The sequence below is a fragment of the Arachis duranensis genome, chromosome 5 (genome assembly GCF_000817695.3).
Source record: "Arachis duranensis cultivar V14167 chromosome 5, aradu.V14167.gnm2.J7QH, whole genome shotgun sequence".
Taxonomy (NCBI): Eukaryota; Viridiplantae; Streptophyta; class Magnoliopsida; order Fabales; family Fabaceae; genus Arachis; species Arachis duranensis.
Window position 1 is genome coordinate 24,488,235 of NC_029776.3, and position 16,192 is coordinate 24,504,426.

At 35.5% G+C, this 16,192-nt stretch overlaps 3 protein-coding genes across 3 annotated transcripts; 2 read left to right on the forward strand and 1 right to left on the reverse strand.

Moving 5' to 3' along the window:
• The first annotated feature begins 219 nt into the window (after positions 1-219).
• On the forward strand, positions 220-1,760 carry LOC107488773 (uncharacterized). The gene is made up of 3 exons (XM_016109539.3): positions 220-1,200; positions 1,379-1,597; positions 1,692-1,760. The coding sequence occupies exons 1-3, from the start codon at positions 424-426 to the stop codon at positions 1,758-1,760; spliced, it is 1,065 nt and encodes a 354-aa protein (XP_015965025.2). The 5' UTR covers positions 220-423.
• On the forward strand, positions 1,748-2,698 carry LOC110281494 (uncharacterized). The gene has a single exon (XM_021143788.2). It carries the CDS (start codon positions 1,800-1,802, stop codon positions 2,478-2,480), a length of 681 nt encoding a protein of 226 aa, XP_020999447.1. The 5' UTR covers positions 1,748-1,799; the 3' UTR covers positions 2,481-2,698.
• An 897-nt stretch (positions 2,699-3,595) lies between these two features.
• On the reverse strand, positions 3,596-6,007 carry LOC107488772 (U-box domain-containing protein 19-like). The gene has a single exon (XM_016109538.3). It carries the CDS (start codon positions 5,900-5,902, stop codon positions 3,815-3,817), a length of 2,088 nt encoding a protein of 695 aa, XP_015965024.1. The 5' UTR covers positions 5,903-6,007; the 3' UTR covers positions 3,596-3,814.
• Between the last annotated feature and the right edge of the window lie 10,185 nt (positions 6,008-16,192).

Consider the following 16,192-nt stretch of genomic DNA (forward strand, 5'->3'; position numbering starts at 1 on the left):
GCAAATATCAAATTTCTAAGAGGTGAGATAAACAAACAAAAGAAAATCAAATGATTCAAATCCAAAAATAATCCATAAATGTTCACCTATCTAGTTGGCATTATTCCCCGGGAACCCTTACTAGTTACAGGGTACTGTAAACACACAAGATTAACGCACCAACATAAATATGACCGTTGGTCCCCAACGTTCCGAAATAACTTTACGAATTTCGAAAAAGAAATATATCCTCACCCCTCAGTCCCTAGTTACCGTTGCAAAACGGCCACCTCCTCCTCCCCCCTGTTCCTGAAAGCAGAATTTCAAGAACAAGAACACCATTTCAAGAACCACCCTCACTCGCACCCAAGACTCCATGCAAATTTCATTCAACCTAACCCAAAACAGAAGAAAAAGAAGCATCAGCAGCATAACTTACTAATAATGGCAACGCTGGCACCTGGAATCCTCCAGAAGCTTCTAGAAGGCCTGAAAACAGGCGAAAAGCCGACGAGCGAGCACCGTAGCTCCCTCCTACAAATAACCGACATAGTCCCTGCGGAGCTCGACGAGAAGAGCCTCTTCCCCAAACACGGCTTCTACATCAAGCTGTCCGATTCCTCGCACTCCATCTACGCCGCACTCCCTTCTGACCAACACGACTTCGTTTTGAGCAACAAGATGCAGCTCGGCCAGTTCATCTACGTTGACAGGCTGGAACCCGGTTCGCCCGTTCCCATCGTTCTGGGCGCCAAACCGCTTCCTGGAAGACACCCTCTTGTAGGCACTCCTGAGCCTTTGATGGGTTTAAGAGAGAGGGGTTCGCACAGAAAGGAAAATTCCGCTTCTGTCCCTAGACGAGGCTCTTGGGAAACTTTGTCCTCTCCCATGGTTGTTAAGCCTGTGAACTTGGATTTTGACCAGTGTACCCCTGTTAAGGGATCTGTGGTCAGGAGTGTCAGTTCTTTTATCTCGCCGTTGGTTAGAGTCAGGGCTGGTGGTGGTGGTGGCGCTACGCCGGCTTCCGGTGTGAGGAGTTCGGTTGGTGGAGGGGTTCTTACGGCTAGAATGATGGATTCTAAGGGAGAAAGAGAAAAAGAGAGTCCTGGTTCCTTAATTAGGAAAAGCTGTGTGGTGGGAACTTCTGCTACCAAGGTTTTGAGAAGCAGAAGTGTCTGTGAACGAGAGCCTAGGGTTCCTATTATTCCCTTCAAGCTAGCTGTAGGTACATTCTTCCTCTTTGGTTATTAATATTTAATAATCACATTGCTTAATAGCTAATGGTTCATAAGTAGAATTTCTGGTGTAGTTTAAATGAACATTATTTTAGCGTAGAATTTGAATTTATTGTACAATTTTCTGAGGTTGCTATGGGGTGAATTTCACTGGTATATTGCAGGAAAAGAAAAGCACTACTCCACCACCGAGGTTGAGGAATGCAAGGGCGGTATGTACCCCAAGTGTTGCCGGAGATTCACAGAGCCAGGACTCATCAAATTCGTCAAACAAGGCTTCTAAGCCGTTGTCTAAGTCTACAACTAATAATTCAGCTTTTGATAACTCCATTGGCCTTAGCCTTCCCATGAATTTACCAGGAAAGCTGAGCTCACTAGGGAAGGTAGAAAATTCGAAAAAAGCTTGCTGATTTTGCATTCCTCAATGGTTGACTTCCAAATTTACAATTGTGGCATCTATGTTCTTTCCTTTAACAGGAAGCTGTGCAGCAAAGAGAAGTGGCGCAAAAGATTGCCCTTCAAGCATCTTTGCTCTTTCTCTACTAAATTTGTAATAGCTGATAAAAATTCATTTCTTCCTTTAGGATGTTCTCGAATTTATGCAAATCAGCTCGACCTGATTCTCCTGCGGCCTGTTTCGAGCGGTTTATTGAATTCCACAACGAAATTACGCAAGGAATTAATGACATGGTGTCCATTCAAGCAGCTACTTCAGCTTCAGAATTGGCTCAGAAACCAAAGGGAGAAGAGGAGCCACAGGTTTTACATGAAGTCACACACAACTCCATGGACCAATCATCCAACAAACGAAAGTGTGGTGTGTACAAATCAATGGCTGCAATTCCTGAAAGGCAAGAAAACAAGACAAGCACTGGGAGGGTTCTCAGATCAAATATCAACCAGAAGGAGATGTTGGAGAAGAAAGGTTCAAAACTCGGAGCACTGGAACCAGTTGGTGAGAATGACGAGAACAAGAAACCAGCAACAGCACCATGTAGCAGTTTGAACAATACAATAAAGCTTGCTAAACAGATTGAGACAGAAGCTGGGAACTGGTTTATGGAGTTCATTGAGAAAGCATTGGAAACAGGGTTGAAGAAAGCAAAGGGAGAATCAGCAGGTGATGTTAGAAAAGTTCCTCAGTCTCTTGTACTCAAAGTTATGAACTGGGTTGAGGTTCAACAGTTTGATAACAACAAGCGACCTAGTCATCCCAAAGCTGCACAGATAGCTCGAAAGTTGAGGATAAAGATAAAAAATCCTTGATAATAGTTGTTGTTGTTGTTGTTCAATTTGATGAACACCGCTTCAACGTTTGTGTGTACTACTGGTTTGGAATAGCAGTTGTGAGATGTCTTGTTTCGATTTGAGCAATTTTTTAAGATCTTATTGTAATAATAGCCATTATATTTGTTTGTAACAATAGTCATGATTCATTAATCACTATATTATACAAGTTTATCTGGTTCCACTTCGAAATTTTAGCCACATCTTTTACTAGCTATGCCTAAATAAAAGTTCAGTTCATACACAAATATCAGTTACCATATTAGAGTAGTAAGGTCATTTAAAGGCTGTGTTCTTGTTAAAACCGTCTTCTGAGCTAATGTGATCAAGGGCTAACAAAGCTATGGACATCATTAAAAAACACACAAAGTATATACACCTCTAACCTCTCAAATTGTTTTATTATAATCTCCTTTTTATACGATTTGAGATTATATGCCATCATACCATCCCTGTGTCTAGGCTTACTGCTTGATGTTGTTGGTCATGGATTCCTTCCTCAGGTCCTCAATGGCTCCACTTGCTCATCAGAGATTAATGAATTCAGATTATATCTTATAACTTGGTACAGTAATAAATATTTTAACTTGTGGTTACTGGCTACTGATTGTTTTGCAATATATAATGTTTACAATATGGCAACTAATCACATGTTCTAGTACTTATAAAGTATACAGATGGCAGACAAAAAGAGTGAAAGCTCAGAAACACTAGACTACCTCTAGATTCAGTATTTAATTTTGGTCAATTTGTTGAACTGATTGCAATCCAAATTTTACAATGCCTTTGGAAAATCTATGATCTTTATATTTGGGCAAATTGTAGTTGCATCTCAACAAGAAAATAACGAGTTTCCTTGGAAGAAAAGCCTTGTATACTCTCATCATCGTTATCATTAACATGTTCATTGCTTAATGCTTATAGTATATTCAAATTGTCTTTCTTCTACATATTGCTGTTTTTCTCTTAATGCATTGCATAGGTCTAACCAGCTTTTTATTGTGTTAGGACTATGTGAGTAAGGAAAAGCTTATCAAGACAAAATAGTGAGTCACAAATCTGAAATTAGTCTGAAATGTTACGTTCATACGTGATACAAACTTTTTTCTTTCATACTTACAAATGAATAGCCAGCTTCATTAAAAAACAGAAGCTGACAAATTTATTAGCTCTTTAAAATGTGAGCTAATATATTCATGAGTGGAAAGACCAAGAAATGTTACAAGTTTACAACACATTTACTTTACAACAGTATCTACAATTGATACTTAAAGAAATAAAAGAATACCCAGGTGAGTAAAAAATACTGGGTTTTACCACACGTGAACAAATTGTTCTTGTGGAATAACTGAAGGCTTGAAGCCAGAGGACCTCCTTTCAGAAAAATCATGGAGGACCTTGATGAGGGCACTGGCCTTCTTGCTTGCTCTAGATGTGCCTTCACTGAGTTGGGAATATAAGGACCCCATAAGCGAAGTGCTCTTTACCAAATCAGCAACCACATCCACTCCTCCATGCATTGATAGAGAAAGCAGCAGAGTCACACAGTGCTCCTTCCCCATCCTTGAAGTGGAAGAACTAAGAATCTGAACAGCTATATGCAGAACTCCCCATTGAAGAATCGCCATTGCTCCATCATTCTTCTCTGCGAGAGTTGCCAGAATCGCTAGTGAATCTGTGAGAAGATCTTCTTTCTCACATGTTCTTAATATGTCAATAAGCAAAGGGATTCCCCCTGCAGCAAGTACCCTCTTATGGTTCTCATGTTGGTTCATGAGGATGCCATACATTGCAACCAAGCCATTCTTTTTGGTGCGATCCGAACCATCTTTGATCAGCCTCACCAATGAAGGAATTGCGTCTGGTTCCTCTCCTATCAGTTTCCTATACTCAGCATCTGATGCAAGGTAGAACAACACCGCGGCAGCGTGCTGGCGAGCTTCAATCTTTAGCCCGTTCTTCAGGACCCGAACAATGAGTGCTAACCCCAAACTCTCAGCCATTAGAGCTCTACTCTTGGGGTACTTTGAGAGGTTCAGAAGTGCTGCAATGGCATTCTCTTGCGCTGACGAATCCCTAAGTGACAACATCTTCAACAAATGAGAAACCGAACCGGCTTCCACCAAACAAGACCTATTAAAAATGCTTGTTTTGGAAAGAAGCCTCATCTCAAACGCGGCTCGGTTCTTTTCTTCAATGGCTGTTCCATTCTCAAGCCTGGCACTGAGAGAACTAGCAAGCATCTTCATGGCACCCTCTGCAGCAAAACTCCCTGGATGCAATGTCCTAGTGATGTCGCCACTCTTCCTTTTACCCAAATCGGTAATAAAAGGAATGCCATTAACATAGCAATGCTGCTGAATCAGCCTCTTAAGCACCAAATTTGGGACCAATTCCGTGCTTATAAGTCTCTTACCTGTCTTGGGACATATTGCATTCCCACTCCTGAACCATTTGAGAATTGAGGAACGATCATAAGTGTGACCTGTTTCTATAGTCACTGGATCACTCATCAGCTCTAGAGAGATTGGACATCTAAAATCATCAGGGTTGAGCCCACTCAGAATTTTCTCATCTTCAACACTGATTTTTCTTCCGGCTTCAGGTTTTGGGTTGCTGTTACCACCTTCACCATCAACAACTTCCATCACCAAGCACCTACAATAGCACATGAACCCCATCAAGCTACATAAAAATCCAACCTTTGACTTCTCCTCACTGTTACTCTGAAACCCAATTTCAGCAGCAAGAAACTTCACCTCTTTGTTACACTCACTCCACTTCCTAACCCCAATATAATCAAGAACCAACCTTAGATCACCCTCATTCGGTTCAACCCGGTTCTCAAACCTGGTCAAAACCGACCTAACACAAGTCAAAGCCTTTTTATCGTCAACCTCAACTTCAAACACTGCATTCCTCGCTTGCCTCATCAACAACACAACCTGGTCTCTAACTTCCTCGGACACATGGACAGAATTAAAAGGGAAAACATCCAAAGCCGTGGCAATTGATCTTGACAAAACCACAAACTGTGTGGCGACTCGATCCGACTCCATCAACATCGTCAACCTTGCACCTTCACGTGTAGCATCTTCCAATAGGAAAAGAAGCTTCTGGAAGGTCAAGTGGAGCTCGGAAAACGAAAGCGTAGCCGAATCCGGAAGTCCCGATTGGTTTTCCCGGATCTCGTCGATGAAAGGTTGGAGAAGATGAACCAAACGAATGGCGTTCCTCGCGTTTCGCTTGTTGCAAGGGAAGGTTCTCCATTGGAAACTCGAGATGGAGCGAGAGAGGGCTATGAGGGAAGCGATTACGGTAGAGAGAGAAACATTCACGCATGGATGAACCGCCGGAAAAGTAAGAATCCGGCGACCCGACCCATTTGTTTTACCGATCATGGAAAGAAAACAAAGGAAGACAGGAAATCTGGGGAAAAAAGCAAAAGTGAAAAAAGGTTTGTTTTGGATTTTGTGTTTGGATTTTTGGATCACTGTTTTGTTTCTTTTGGGGCGTGTGTTAAGATTCACGTACGTTTGGGTGTATTTATAGAAGGTTAAGGGAAGGAGGACACGTGTTGAAAGATCATAGGGTGATGCGGTGTAATGGGATCTTGAGATGGAGACACGTGGGGGTTCATTGATCTATAATGGCGGCTTTCGTAGATTTCTTCGTTTTGGGATGAAGACGTTGGAAAGAGCAACACGTGGCGCGGGATATATGGAGGGGAGGCGTGATTTTGAAGGTGCTTGGAGAGTGAGTGCCGACAGCTACAGAGGTTGACAACGTGGTTTTATGAATTTCAACACGGCTTTCAATTATTTCATGTATTATTATTATTATTCAACTATAGTTATTTCATTATTATATGTTATTTAATTAAAGGATTATTTTAATAAAGTCTTTGATTAAATTTAAAAATTTATTATTACAATAAAATTTTATTTAAACTAAGTCCAAACAACTTTATAGGTATGGAATATGTTATTTTCGTGAACTATTAAATTTATTGAATAAGAATTAAATAATATTATTGATAAATTTTAATAAATATAATATATATTAGTACATAAATAAATAAATACAGATATAAAAAATTATGAGAGCTTTTTCACTAGAGTGAATTAAGTATAGAGTAAAATTTTTATTATATTAAAATAAATTCATATTAAGGTGTTACTTTTAATTACAAAATATAAGATATAAAATAATTAAATTNTAACTTCTTAGAAAAATTAAAATTTATTTTCTTTTCTAATTTTTTTTATTTGTTTTATTTATAATTGAAAAAATAAAAATAGAAAATATACAATATTATTGTTTCTTTTAATATATGTTACATATATTGTAGAAGAGTAAAGTATTGTTTTTGTCCCTAACGTTTGGGGTAAATTCTATTTGTGTCCCTAACATTAAATCGTCCTATTTGTGTCCGTAACATTTGTAAAAGTGATTCAATGTTATCCTGCCGTCAATTACACATCATGAACGCTTTAGTTTGAGTTTTAAAAATCTCTTCTTAAAGTTAGAATACAAATATCTGTGATAGAATTAATGATCCACTCCGAAAAATAGCTCATCAAAAGTTGAAACTAATTCCTACAATATTTACATAATTCACTTTTCTAGGAATATAATTGAATCTAAACACAAATAGTGGGTTTGGTATAATATTAAAATCAAACACATCCAAGTAAGACCTAATTGAAAATAAATACATCTAAATAAGGATAATTGAAAAATATAATCTTATTTGTTAGTATAATTGATAGTAGGATAACATTGAATCACTTTTATAAACGTTATAAATACAAATAGGACAATTTAAATGTTAGAGATACAAATAGGACTTATCGTAAAGGCTAGGGACAAAAACAATGCTTTAATCTATTGTAAAAATTGGTGCAATTAAGATAGCAACATAGCATAAGTACTTGGGGTTTTCAAGTCGTATCGTCATTCTTAATTTCTTTACGTAGTATTTTTATTTTTTGTTGTTTAAAGAAATTAGTTGAATTTTAAAGCATGATGCCTCAACTTAAGTATGGTTACAATAAGAAGATCAAATATGATATATAAGTTATTATAATTCCATACTTAAACCATTATGATTAGTTTATGACAGATTAAATTTTGATAATTTAGATCTACATATCATCTTTAGTTTTTGCATTATGTAGAAACAAAATTTTACATATATTTATAGAAAGTAAAAATAATAATGGATAATTTACTTAATTAAATCAATTGAAGTTAAATATTATTAGATTGTCCTAAATCTAAATGCACTACAATTTTGTTTTCTAACTTTTTTATATAAATCATAGCATTGCCATTAGTTTTAACTTTTAAGTTTTAACCCAAAAAAAAACCTCAAAAATAACCAGATTTATGCATTCATTTCAAGAATAAATTGTTGTTGTATATTAGGTTTTATGCTTTTCAAGTACCCCAAGTAAAAGCCATAGGAGGACAACGATTTATGGCCATATGTATGTGTACTACATACAAGAAAATATATTAGGATTCATGCCGAAAAGAGTTTAAAGGGCAATTTACATAAATAAAATGAATAAAAAAATTGTTATACAAATATAATATTCTGAAAAACCATACGCAAATGCAACAAATTCAATTATATATAATTTGTGACATCCTAATGTGAAATTTGGATACACGTAATCTGCTACACTCTGTCGCAGATTATGTTGAGAAGCAAAAAATTCATAAATCGCTACATCCTGTAGCAGTTTATGAACAAATGGACCCAAAGCGTATTTTGCTACACCTTCTAGCGGATTATGAAGAGAGTGAAAATTTTGAAAATGCCTAGATATACCCAAGTTGTGTAGAGTGTCATTTTCATTCATTCATAACTTGAGGAATGGAGAGTGAGGAGAGCTTTTTGGTGTTAGTGCACTCTTTTGAAAAAATAAAAAAAAAGTAAGAGGCACTGTGAAGTTTACCGATAGAGAATCACTATGTGTTTTCATCAGGTCATCTGATACATTGTTGGATCTGAAGACCAGTATATTGCAAAAGTTGGGCGCGTGTGGCACAAAGTGGGTGAAGAAGCTGTTCTACAAGATTCCTATTGCAGTTGTGTCAACCGGCGTGCAATATGAAACATTCGTGTTACGATCAGATAAAGATATGCAGGTGCTGTTTCATTGTCGCTAGAGTTTTCCGGAAGTGAGGATACACAAGTTGTTTGCGAAGTTGTAATATGGTATCGATAGTTCTGGGGCATCCGCGCCAAACCCTCAGTCCACCACGATGGGGGTGCCTCTACCTCGATGCCCGTCGTTGCACCTGAGTGTTTGTTGGAGTATCGGCCAGCTGGTCCAGTTGGGTATTCACCTCAGCCCATCCATCTCCAGATGTTGGTCGTGAGGGAAAACCGGATCGGATTGAAAATGCGATGCTAGAGGATGATTCGGATGAAGAGCCTCCTGACATTGGAGGGGACAGCGATGATGAAATTCCGACAAACCCAGCAACATGTCAACCACAATCAAGTGCCGGCACACATGAGCAACCTGCACATTTTTCTACCCTGAACCTGGAAGTCGTCGGCCAACCACCGGAGTCAGTTCCAACTTTTGGAGGTCAAAGTTTGCACGAGGAAAATTCTGTAGTTGAATTTCAGTTGGCCAATCTTTTCACAGTAAGGAGGAAGCTGTTCTTAGTGTAAAGGATTACAGCATTCGCCGCAGTGTTTAGTACAGAGTGATGGAGTCGGATCATCTTAAGTACCATGGGAAATGCAAGGAGTTCGTCAAGGGTTGCACGTGGATGATTCGCATCAGCCTTTGAGCGCGAAAAGGAACCTGGGAGGTTCGATGGTACAACGACACACACATGCTTGGCTACATCGATATCAAGCAACCACCGACAGCTTGATTATCACGCGATCTGTGTGAAAATATTTCCTCTGGTTCGAGCCAATGCGGCGGTATCAATAAAGGTGTTGCAAGAAGCTACCAAAGCAACATACGGGTTCAGGCCAACTTACAGGAAGACGTGGTTGGCAAAACAGAAGGCAGTAGCACAGATATACGGAGACTGGGAAGAGTCCTATGCCAAGCTACCTTGTTGGATCCTTGGTGTGCAGTCTACCATGGAGGGGACCGTTGCCTTGTTGAAGACGTCTCCGGTTCAAGTCGGTGATGACGTTGACGACTCAACCGTGTACTTTCATCATCTTTTTTGGACGTTTCCTCCTTGTGTTGAAGCTTTCCGACATTGCAAGCCATTTGTCAGCATAGACGGTAGTCATCTGTATGGCAAGTATGGTTGAACTTTACTCCTAGCCATCGCCCAAGATGGGAACTCCAACATCTTGCCTATTGCTTTCAGTCTCGTGGAGGGGGAAAATGTCGAGTCGTGGTCTTTCTTCCTGACTAACCTGCGCCAACATGTGACTCCGCAACAGGGGATATTGGTCATCTCGGATAGGCACAACGGTATCAAAGCTGCACTAGAGAACCCTAACAGTGGATGGTTACCCCCTCATGCATATCGAGCATTTTGTATTCGGCATGTTACAGCTAACTTCGCACTCAGTTTCAAGGGCACGGATGCAAAGCGTTTGCTTGTGAACATTGCTTATGCGAAGACTGAGGCAGAGTTTTATTGGTTTGATATAATGCGGACTGAGAATTCAGCAATGTGTGATTGGGCGAACAGAATAGAATACGATAAGTGGACTCAGCACCAGGATGGTGGCAGACGATTCAGTCACATGACGACCAATATATCTGAGTGTGTTAATTCTGTTCTGAAGGGTACATAGAATCTTCCGGTTACCGCCCTGGTGAAGTCCACATATGGTTGGCTAGCAGAGTTGTTTGTGATTCGTGGTCAGACGACAGAGGCCCAGTTGGCCAGCGGTGCCAAGTTTTGCCAGTCTTTTATGAAGGTGATGGAGCGCAACTTGAGAGACTTCAGGTGCTTCACTGTCACCCTATTCGATAGATACCAGTCTGAGTATATCGTTGCCGAGACAACACCGACTGAGACCTTTTCACTTGGGACGTACCGAGTTTCCCTTCAGGATCGTACATGCGACTGTGGATACTTTCAAGCTCTCCATTATCCATGTTGACATGCGATTGCATGTTGTGCCCAATCACGGCTTGACTGGTCTATCTATGTCGACGAAGTCTACACCATGCAGAAGTTGTTCAGGGTGTACCAGATGGGTTTTGTGCCGCCAATACCAGAGAGACTTTGGCCACCTTATGATGGTCTGACCGTTATTCCAGATCCTAGCTTGAGGCATTGTCGTAATGGGCAACCGAGGTCTACCAGAATCCAGAACAACATGGATTAGGCTGATCCTAACTGACTGAAGCAATGCGGGCTCTGCAAACAGCCTGGGCACATGCGTAGATCTTGCCCCCAGAGAGGCTCGACCATTGCTGGTAGTTCGTAGGACTTGTAGTGTTTGTGCTTCAAGTTTCTGAATTTTATTTTCTCATGTAGCGATTATGTTTTTGGGTGTTAGTGTTAGTGCCTTGGGTGTGTTAGTGTTAGTGTTAGTTCCGACCTATTTGTATAACTTATGACATTTTTATTTCCTGTTAGTGTTAATGACTTGTGACTATTATATTTGTATGACTTATGTAGTAATTTATTCTGTGTTAGTGTTAATGCCTGGCATGGCTATTATATTTGTATGACTTATTGCTTATGACGAGTATATTTGTATAACTTTGTACATTTTGCATCACGGATTGTTACTATTATACTGGTATTCATGAATATGTTCCAAAATTTCCACTCTCTTTATAATCCGCTAGAGGGTGTAGCGGAATACGCTTCGGGCCCATCTGTTCATAAACTGTTACAGGGTGTAGCGGTTTATGAGTTTTTAGCTTCTCAACGTAATCTGCGACAGGGTATAGCGGATTACGTGTATCTAGGTTCCGCATTAAGGTATTGCGAATTACATATGATTGGATTTGTTGCATTTGCGTCTGATTTTTCAGAATGTTGTATTTACGTAACAGTTTCTTTCATTCATTTTATTTATATAAATTACCTGAGTTTAAACCTATACATTTAAATATATTTAAAAACTTAATATATTTAAAAATTAATATCAATAGTTTTAAATAATTAACAATAAAAGTTATAAAAAATTATCACAAATAATTAAATAAGTAATATCAATAACTCTAAATAATTAAAATTAAAAAATACAAAAACTAAAGTATATTAAATCTATACTGATTTTTCTAATAATTTAATTACACTAATTTATGTTTAATGTATATTTTGTATAATATAATATTTTTTAATAATTTAAATTACAATAATTTAAATCATTAATAAAATATCTCTAATACTTAACACTAATTTCTAAATAATTATCTATATATTTTTAAATAATTAACTCTAATTTTTACAAAATAATTATTCTAAATTTAAACAAATAATATTTTTTTATTTCTATTTTTCTAATATCAATAAAACAAAAAGAAAACTTTAAAAGTTTGAAAAAAAACTTTAACCTTTTTCATGAATTTATATATACATAATGTTTTAAATAAAATACATATTTACTAATATTTGAAAAAAAATTATATTATATATAATAAGTTAGGATTTTTTTTACCTAAATAAACAAACAAAAAAATTAATAAACTATTTTTTTATTCAACAATATTTACACATATGTCTTATTTTTATTTATTTTAGATTACAGCGGAGCTTAACTATCTAAAAATATAAATATAAAGTAATTAAATTTTAAATTGCAACAAGACGTACTTTTTTTAGTCAATTGATAATAAATTTGTAGGGATATCTTCTTTTCATTTAAAGTCAAAATTCCTTCATAAATTGTAGTATCTACAGTGATTTAAATTTTTACTGAAAAGATCATACTTGCTGAGATTCATGGCCTATTAACTAAAATTAAAAATGCTATAGTAAAATTAAATCACTCATTAAAATCAGTCACTAATATATTTATATATAAATATATATATTTTAATTTATCTTTTATGTGTATTTATATTTTAATATGTATTTTATACTAATAATGTGTATAGTATAGTTGAACTAAAATACATAGTTCAATGCAATTTAACTGCGATTTAATTTATGCAAGTTACGAACTTCTTCTAACATGTTTCATTGATTTACTCTACGAGAAATTTCCAAAATAATTTTTCGGATCAGTCGATGTACGAATGAATTATCTCTCTTGAATTAATTTTGAGTAGTTTCATATACTTGAAAAGGATGAATGCAAGAACAAAGAGAAGATTAAAATTCTCCTATGCATGCACGAGTACCGTGCGAATTGCTTGAGGAGATAGTTGACAGTGAAGAATGTTTGCTCCAAGCTTTGACTCATGGAAGGAAGGATGCATATAATAAGTCAATAACAACTCTTTTTTCTCTTCTCTCTCGAATGTGGAATTAAATCTTAAAGTAATTTCTGATATTCACAAAATACTTCGATTTAGTTCTTAATTTTTTAATTGTACTATTTATATTTTTGAGATTGAAAAAAATATACCAAATTGATCTCTCTTAAATTTTCCGTTCAACTGGCTTTCTGATGAGAATGACCTGGCAAATGATTGTCACGCTGGACAATAAAAAATATCGTCGTATTAGGTTTTGACTCTAAACCCATAACAAGACGATATTGTTTCAACTAGGAAAGAGTTACAAAACGTTCAAACCCTCTATATTCAAAGAGATCACTTCGTCTTCTTCATCTTGTTCGAATTGAAAGCTCCAAACCCTGGCATTCAGAAGTCCTTGTGAGAGTTTTTGGGGTGAAGCAATTTTGAATTAAGAAGAATCTAGTCATCGTTGGCTCAAAATCGGTGAAGAAAAGAGCAAAGCTTCTACATGAAATCTCCTGTCACAGAGGTAGGCATGCAGTATATAAAATATTTTTGTTCTATTTTTTATAGTGTTAAGGTATCCATCATTATGGATTTTACTTGGAAATTTTGTGTAGGTTGATGAAAAACTATCGATGTTATATTATTAGTTAGGATTTTTTTGCACCGAGTGGTGTGGGTAGGGGACTTTAGAATGCTTTATTTTCAAACAGAAAATAAGGGTTGTTCTATAATGGCAATGTTAATAAAGTAACTGTTTATAAATAATTTTGGGTTCTGTTGTGGTTTACTGATTCTATACATTAAATAAAATATTATAGTTTTTTTTGTGCAGATGAAAAAATTGCTGGACATCATGTTTCATCATGGTACGTTTAAGAAGAATGTTGATGCAAGATTGGTTTACTCACCTGACAATAGAAGTTTCTTAGGAGATTTAGATGAGGATACACTTGATGTTTTTTTCATCAGAAACTATTTCAAGGAGTTGGGGTATGACAAGGTAGTTGAGTGCTGGTGGCTGGCTCCGGACAGGAGCTTGGAAGTTGGATTGAGAACTCTAACCACTGATGATGAATTAAGGGACATGTGCTTCCATGCACAGAGGAATGATGGAGTAATCGATGTTTATTTCGAACATAAGTTTCTACACCTGAACTGTTAGAAGGGAAAAAAGCTGTTCTCTATCTAGATTATGAAGCACAAGAGATTTTTGATGGTGATTTGAAGACTAACAGGAACAACCTTAAGAATACCTTAAATGAAATTTCAGATGACAAATCGAATGCAAACCCAATTCCTCCTACTTCGATCCCCATCCCAAACAATCCATTTGCAAACCCAATTTCTAATACGCTAAATTCCATCCCAAACAAGTCTACTGCTAACACTTCCACCACAAATCCTATCACCCCAAATCCATAGGTGATCTTGAGAATCCCAAATTCCATCATAAACCCAACCCAAAACCCAATAGGAAGCCCAACCCAACTTTTATTGTCAAGCAAAATCTGAAGTCCAAGTAGAATCTGAAGTCCAAGTAAGTACGGATTATGCATGAATAACGTGGGTGGAAACCGTGCTAGGTTCCCACAGTTTATGAGTAGTCTATGTGATCATAAGATCCCTCAAGTTATCACAGTTTATGCGTGAAATAATATAAATACAAAATTCACCTATCACATTAACTAAACTTATTTATTTACGTAAAGTTTGTTTATGGACTCAGCAAACTTGTTTACATTTAATACGATTTAAATTGTATTAATATATTTTTATTTTAATCAATTTAATTTTATTTAAATAATTAGATTTTTAAATTATAAAATTTGTATTAGTTTGTAATTTAAATTTTAAATAGATATAATTTAAATTAATGATTTATAAAATTGTATGTATTCGTATTATTGTACTCATATGATTAATTATATTTATTCGATTTATTGTACTAATCTAAATGTATTTATTTGTTAGTTAAAAATTAACAACCGTTATTTTTTTTATAAACCGTGCTTACCGTTTATGTGTAAAAAGTAAAACATGGTAACTTATCACGGTTTACATAATAATGAATCAGAACACGCAAGTAAAGAAATTCCAATTATTGCATTTGAGTAAAGATTTTTTTCAACCATTTTATTTAGATAAATTGCCCTTAATTTTTTATTAGACACAGTCAACAAGGCTGCGGCTGTTTCTGAAAACAGGATAGGATAAGACACTAAGAACAGAATAGGACAATATATTGATGGATAGAGACACAAAATTTTGTGTTTTTATATTCTATTTAGTAATAAACTAGAACAAATTATGAAAATATAATTTATTCTTATTTTTTTCATTCAAAAACTTTGAGATGAAAAATATAATAATACAAGAATGCATATAAAAAAATAAAAATATTCTGGTATAAGAAATTGATCACGATTATATATAATAACACAATAATATTATATATAAGGAATGAAATAATTATTGAAGTACTAAATATAACCACCGGTTAAATGTGCATTAATATTAGTTGATAATATATATATAACGGAATAATTATCATGGTATAATAATATTAAAATATAAAAAAATATTATTTATACACTAAAATTAGTCATTAAAATCAGTTACTAATATATTTGTGTATAAATATATATGTGATTTAATTTATTTTTAATGTGTATTTATATTTTAAAATATATTTTATACAAATGTCTGATTTTGATGACTGATTTTGGTGTACACATAACATAATCATAAAATATAATAATATGCAATGAAATAATCATCACGGCTTAAATAATTATGTAATTCAAACTATAATAATTTTACTAAATGAAATATAATTATGAAACACTAATAATATAAACAAATAATTTTATACTATTTTAATATTTTATAATAATTTTTTTTAGCTAAACTATAAAATAGAAAAACTAATTTTGCATGATTTATTATATAAGAAGATTATAGATATATAAATATTTAATATATATAATTTCATTTAAATAATATTACAAAATCTAATGAAAAAAACTATGGTCAAAATCTAATTCTGTTGTCGTACCAAAAAACACTAGATGAAGATTTTTGGGTAATTACTATTGTTCTAAAAATCAAACTCGGTTCAACCTAATTAATTGAGAACCGATCATTAGACTGGTCCGATTGGGCTCGAAAATCTTTTGAAAAAATCGATAAAAAAATTGGTTGAATCGGTGGTTAATCGATGAACCAGTAAAACCGGCCAGTTTTTTAAAGGTCTTCGGGTTCGGTAATCCTCCCCAAGGTGCCATTTTGGGCTTTAAAAAAAAAAAAAAAAAACAAAAC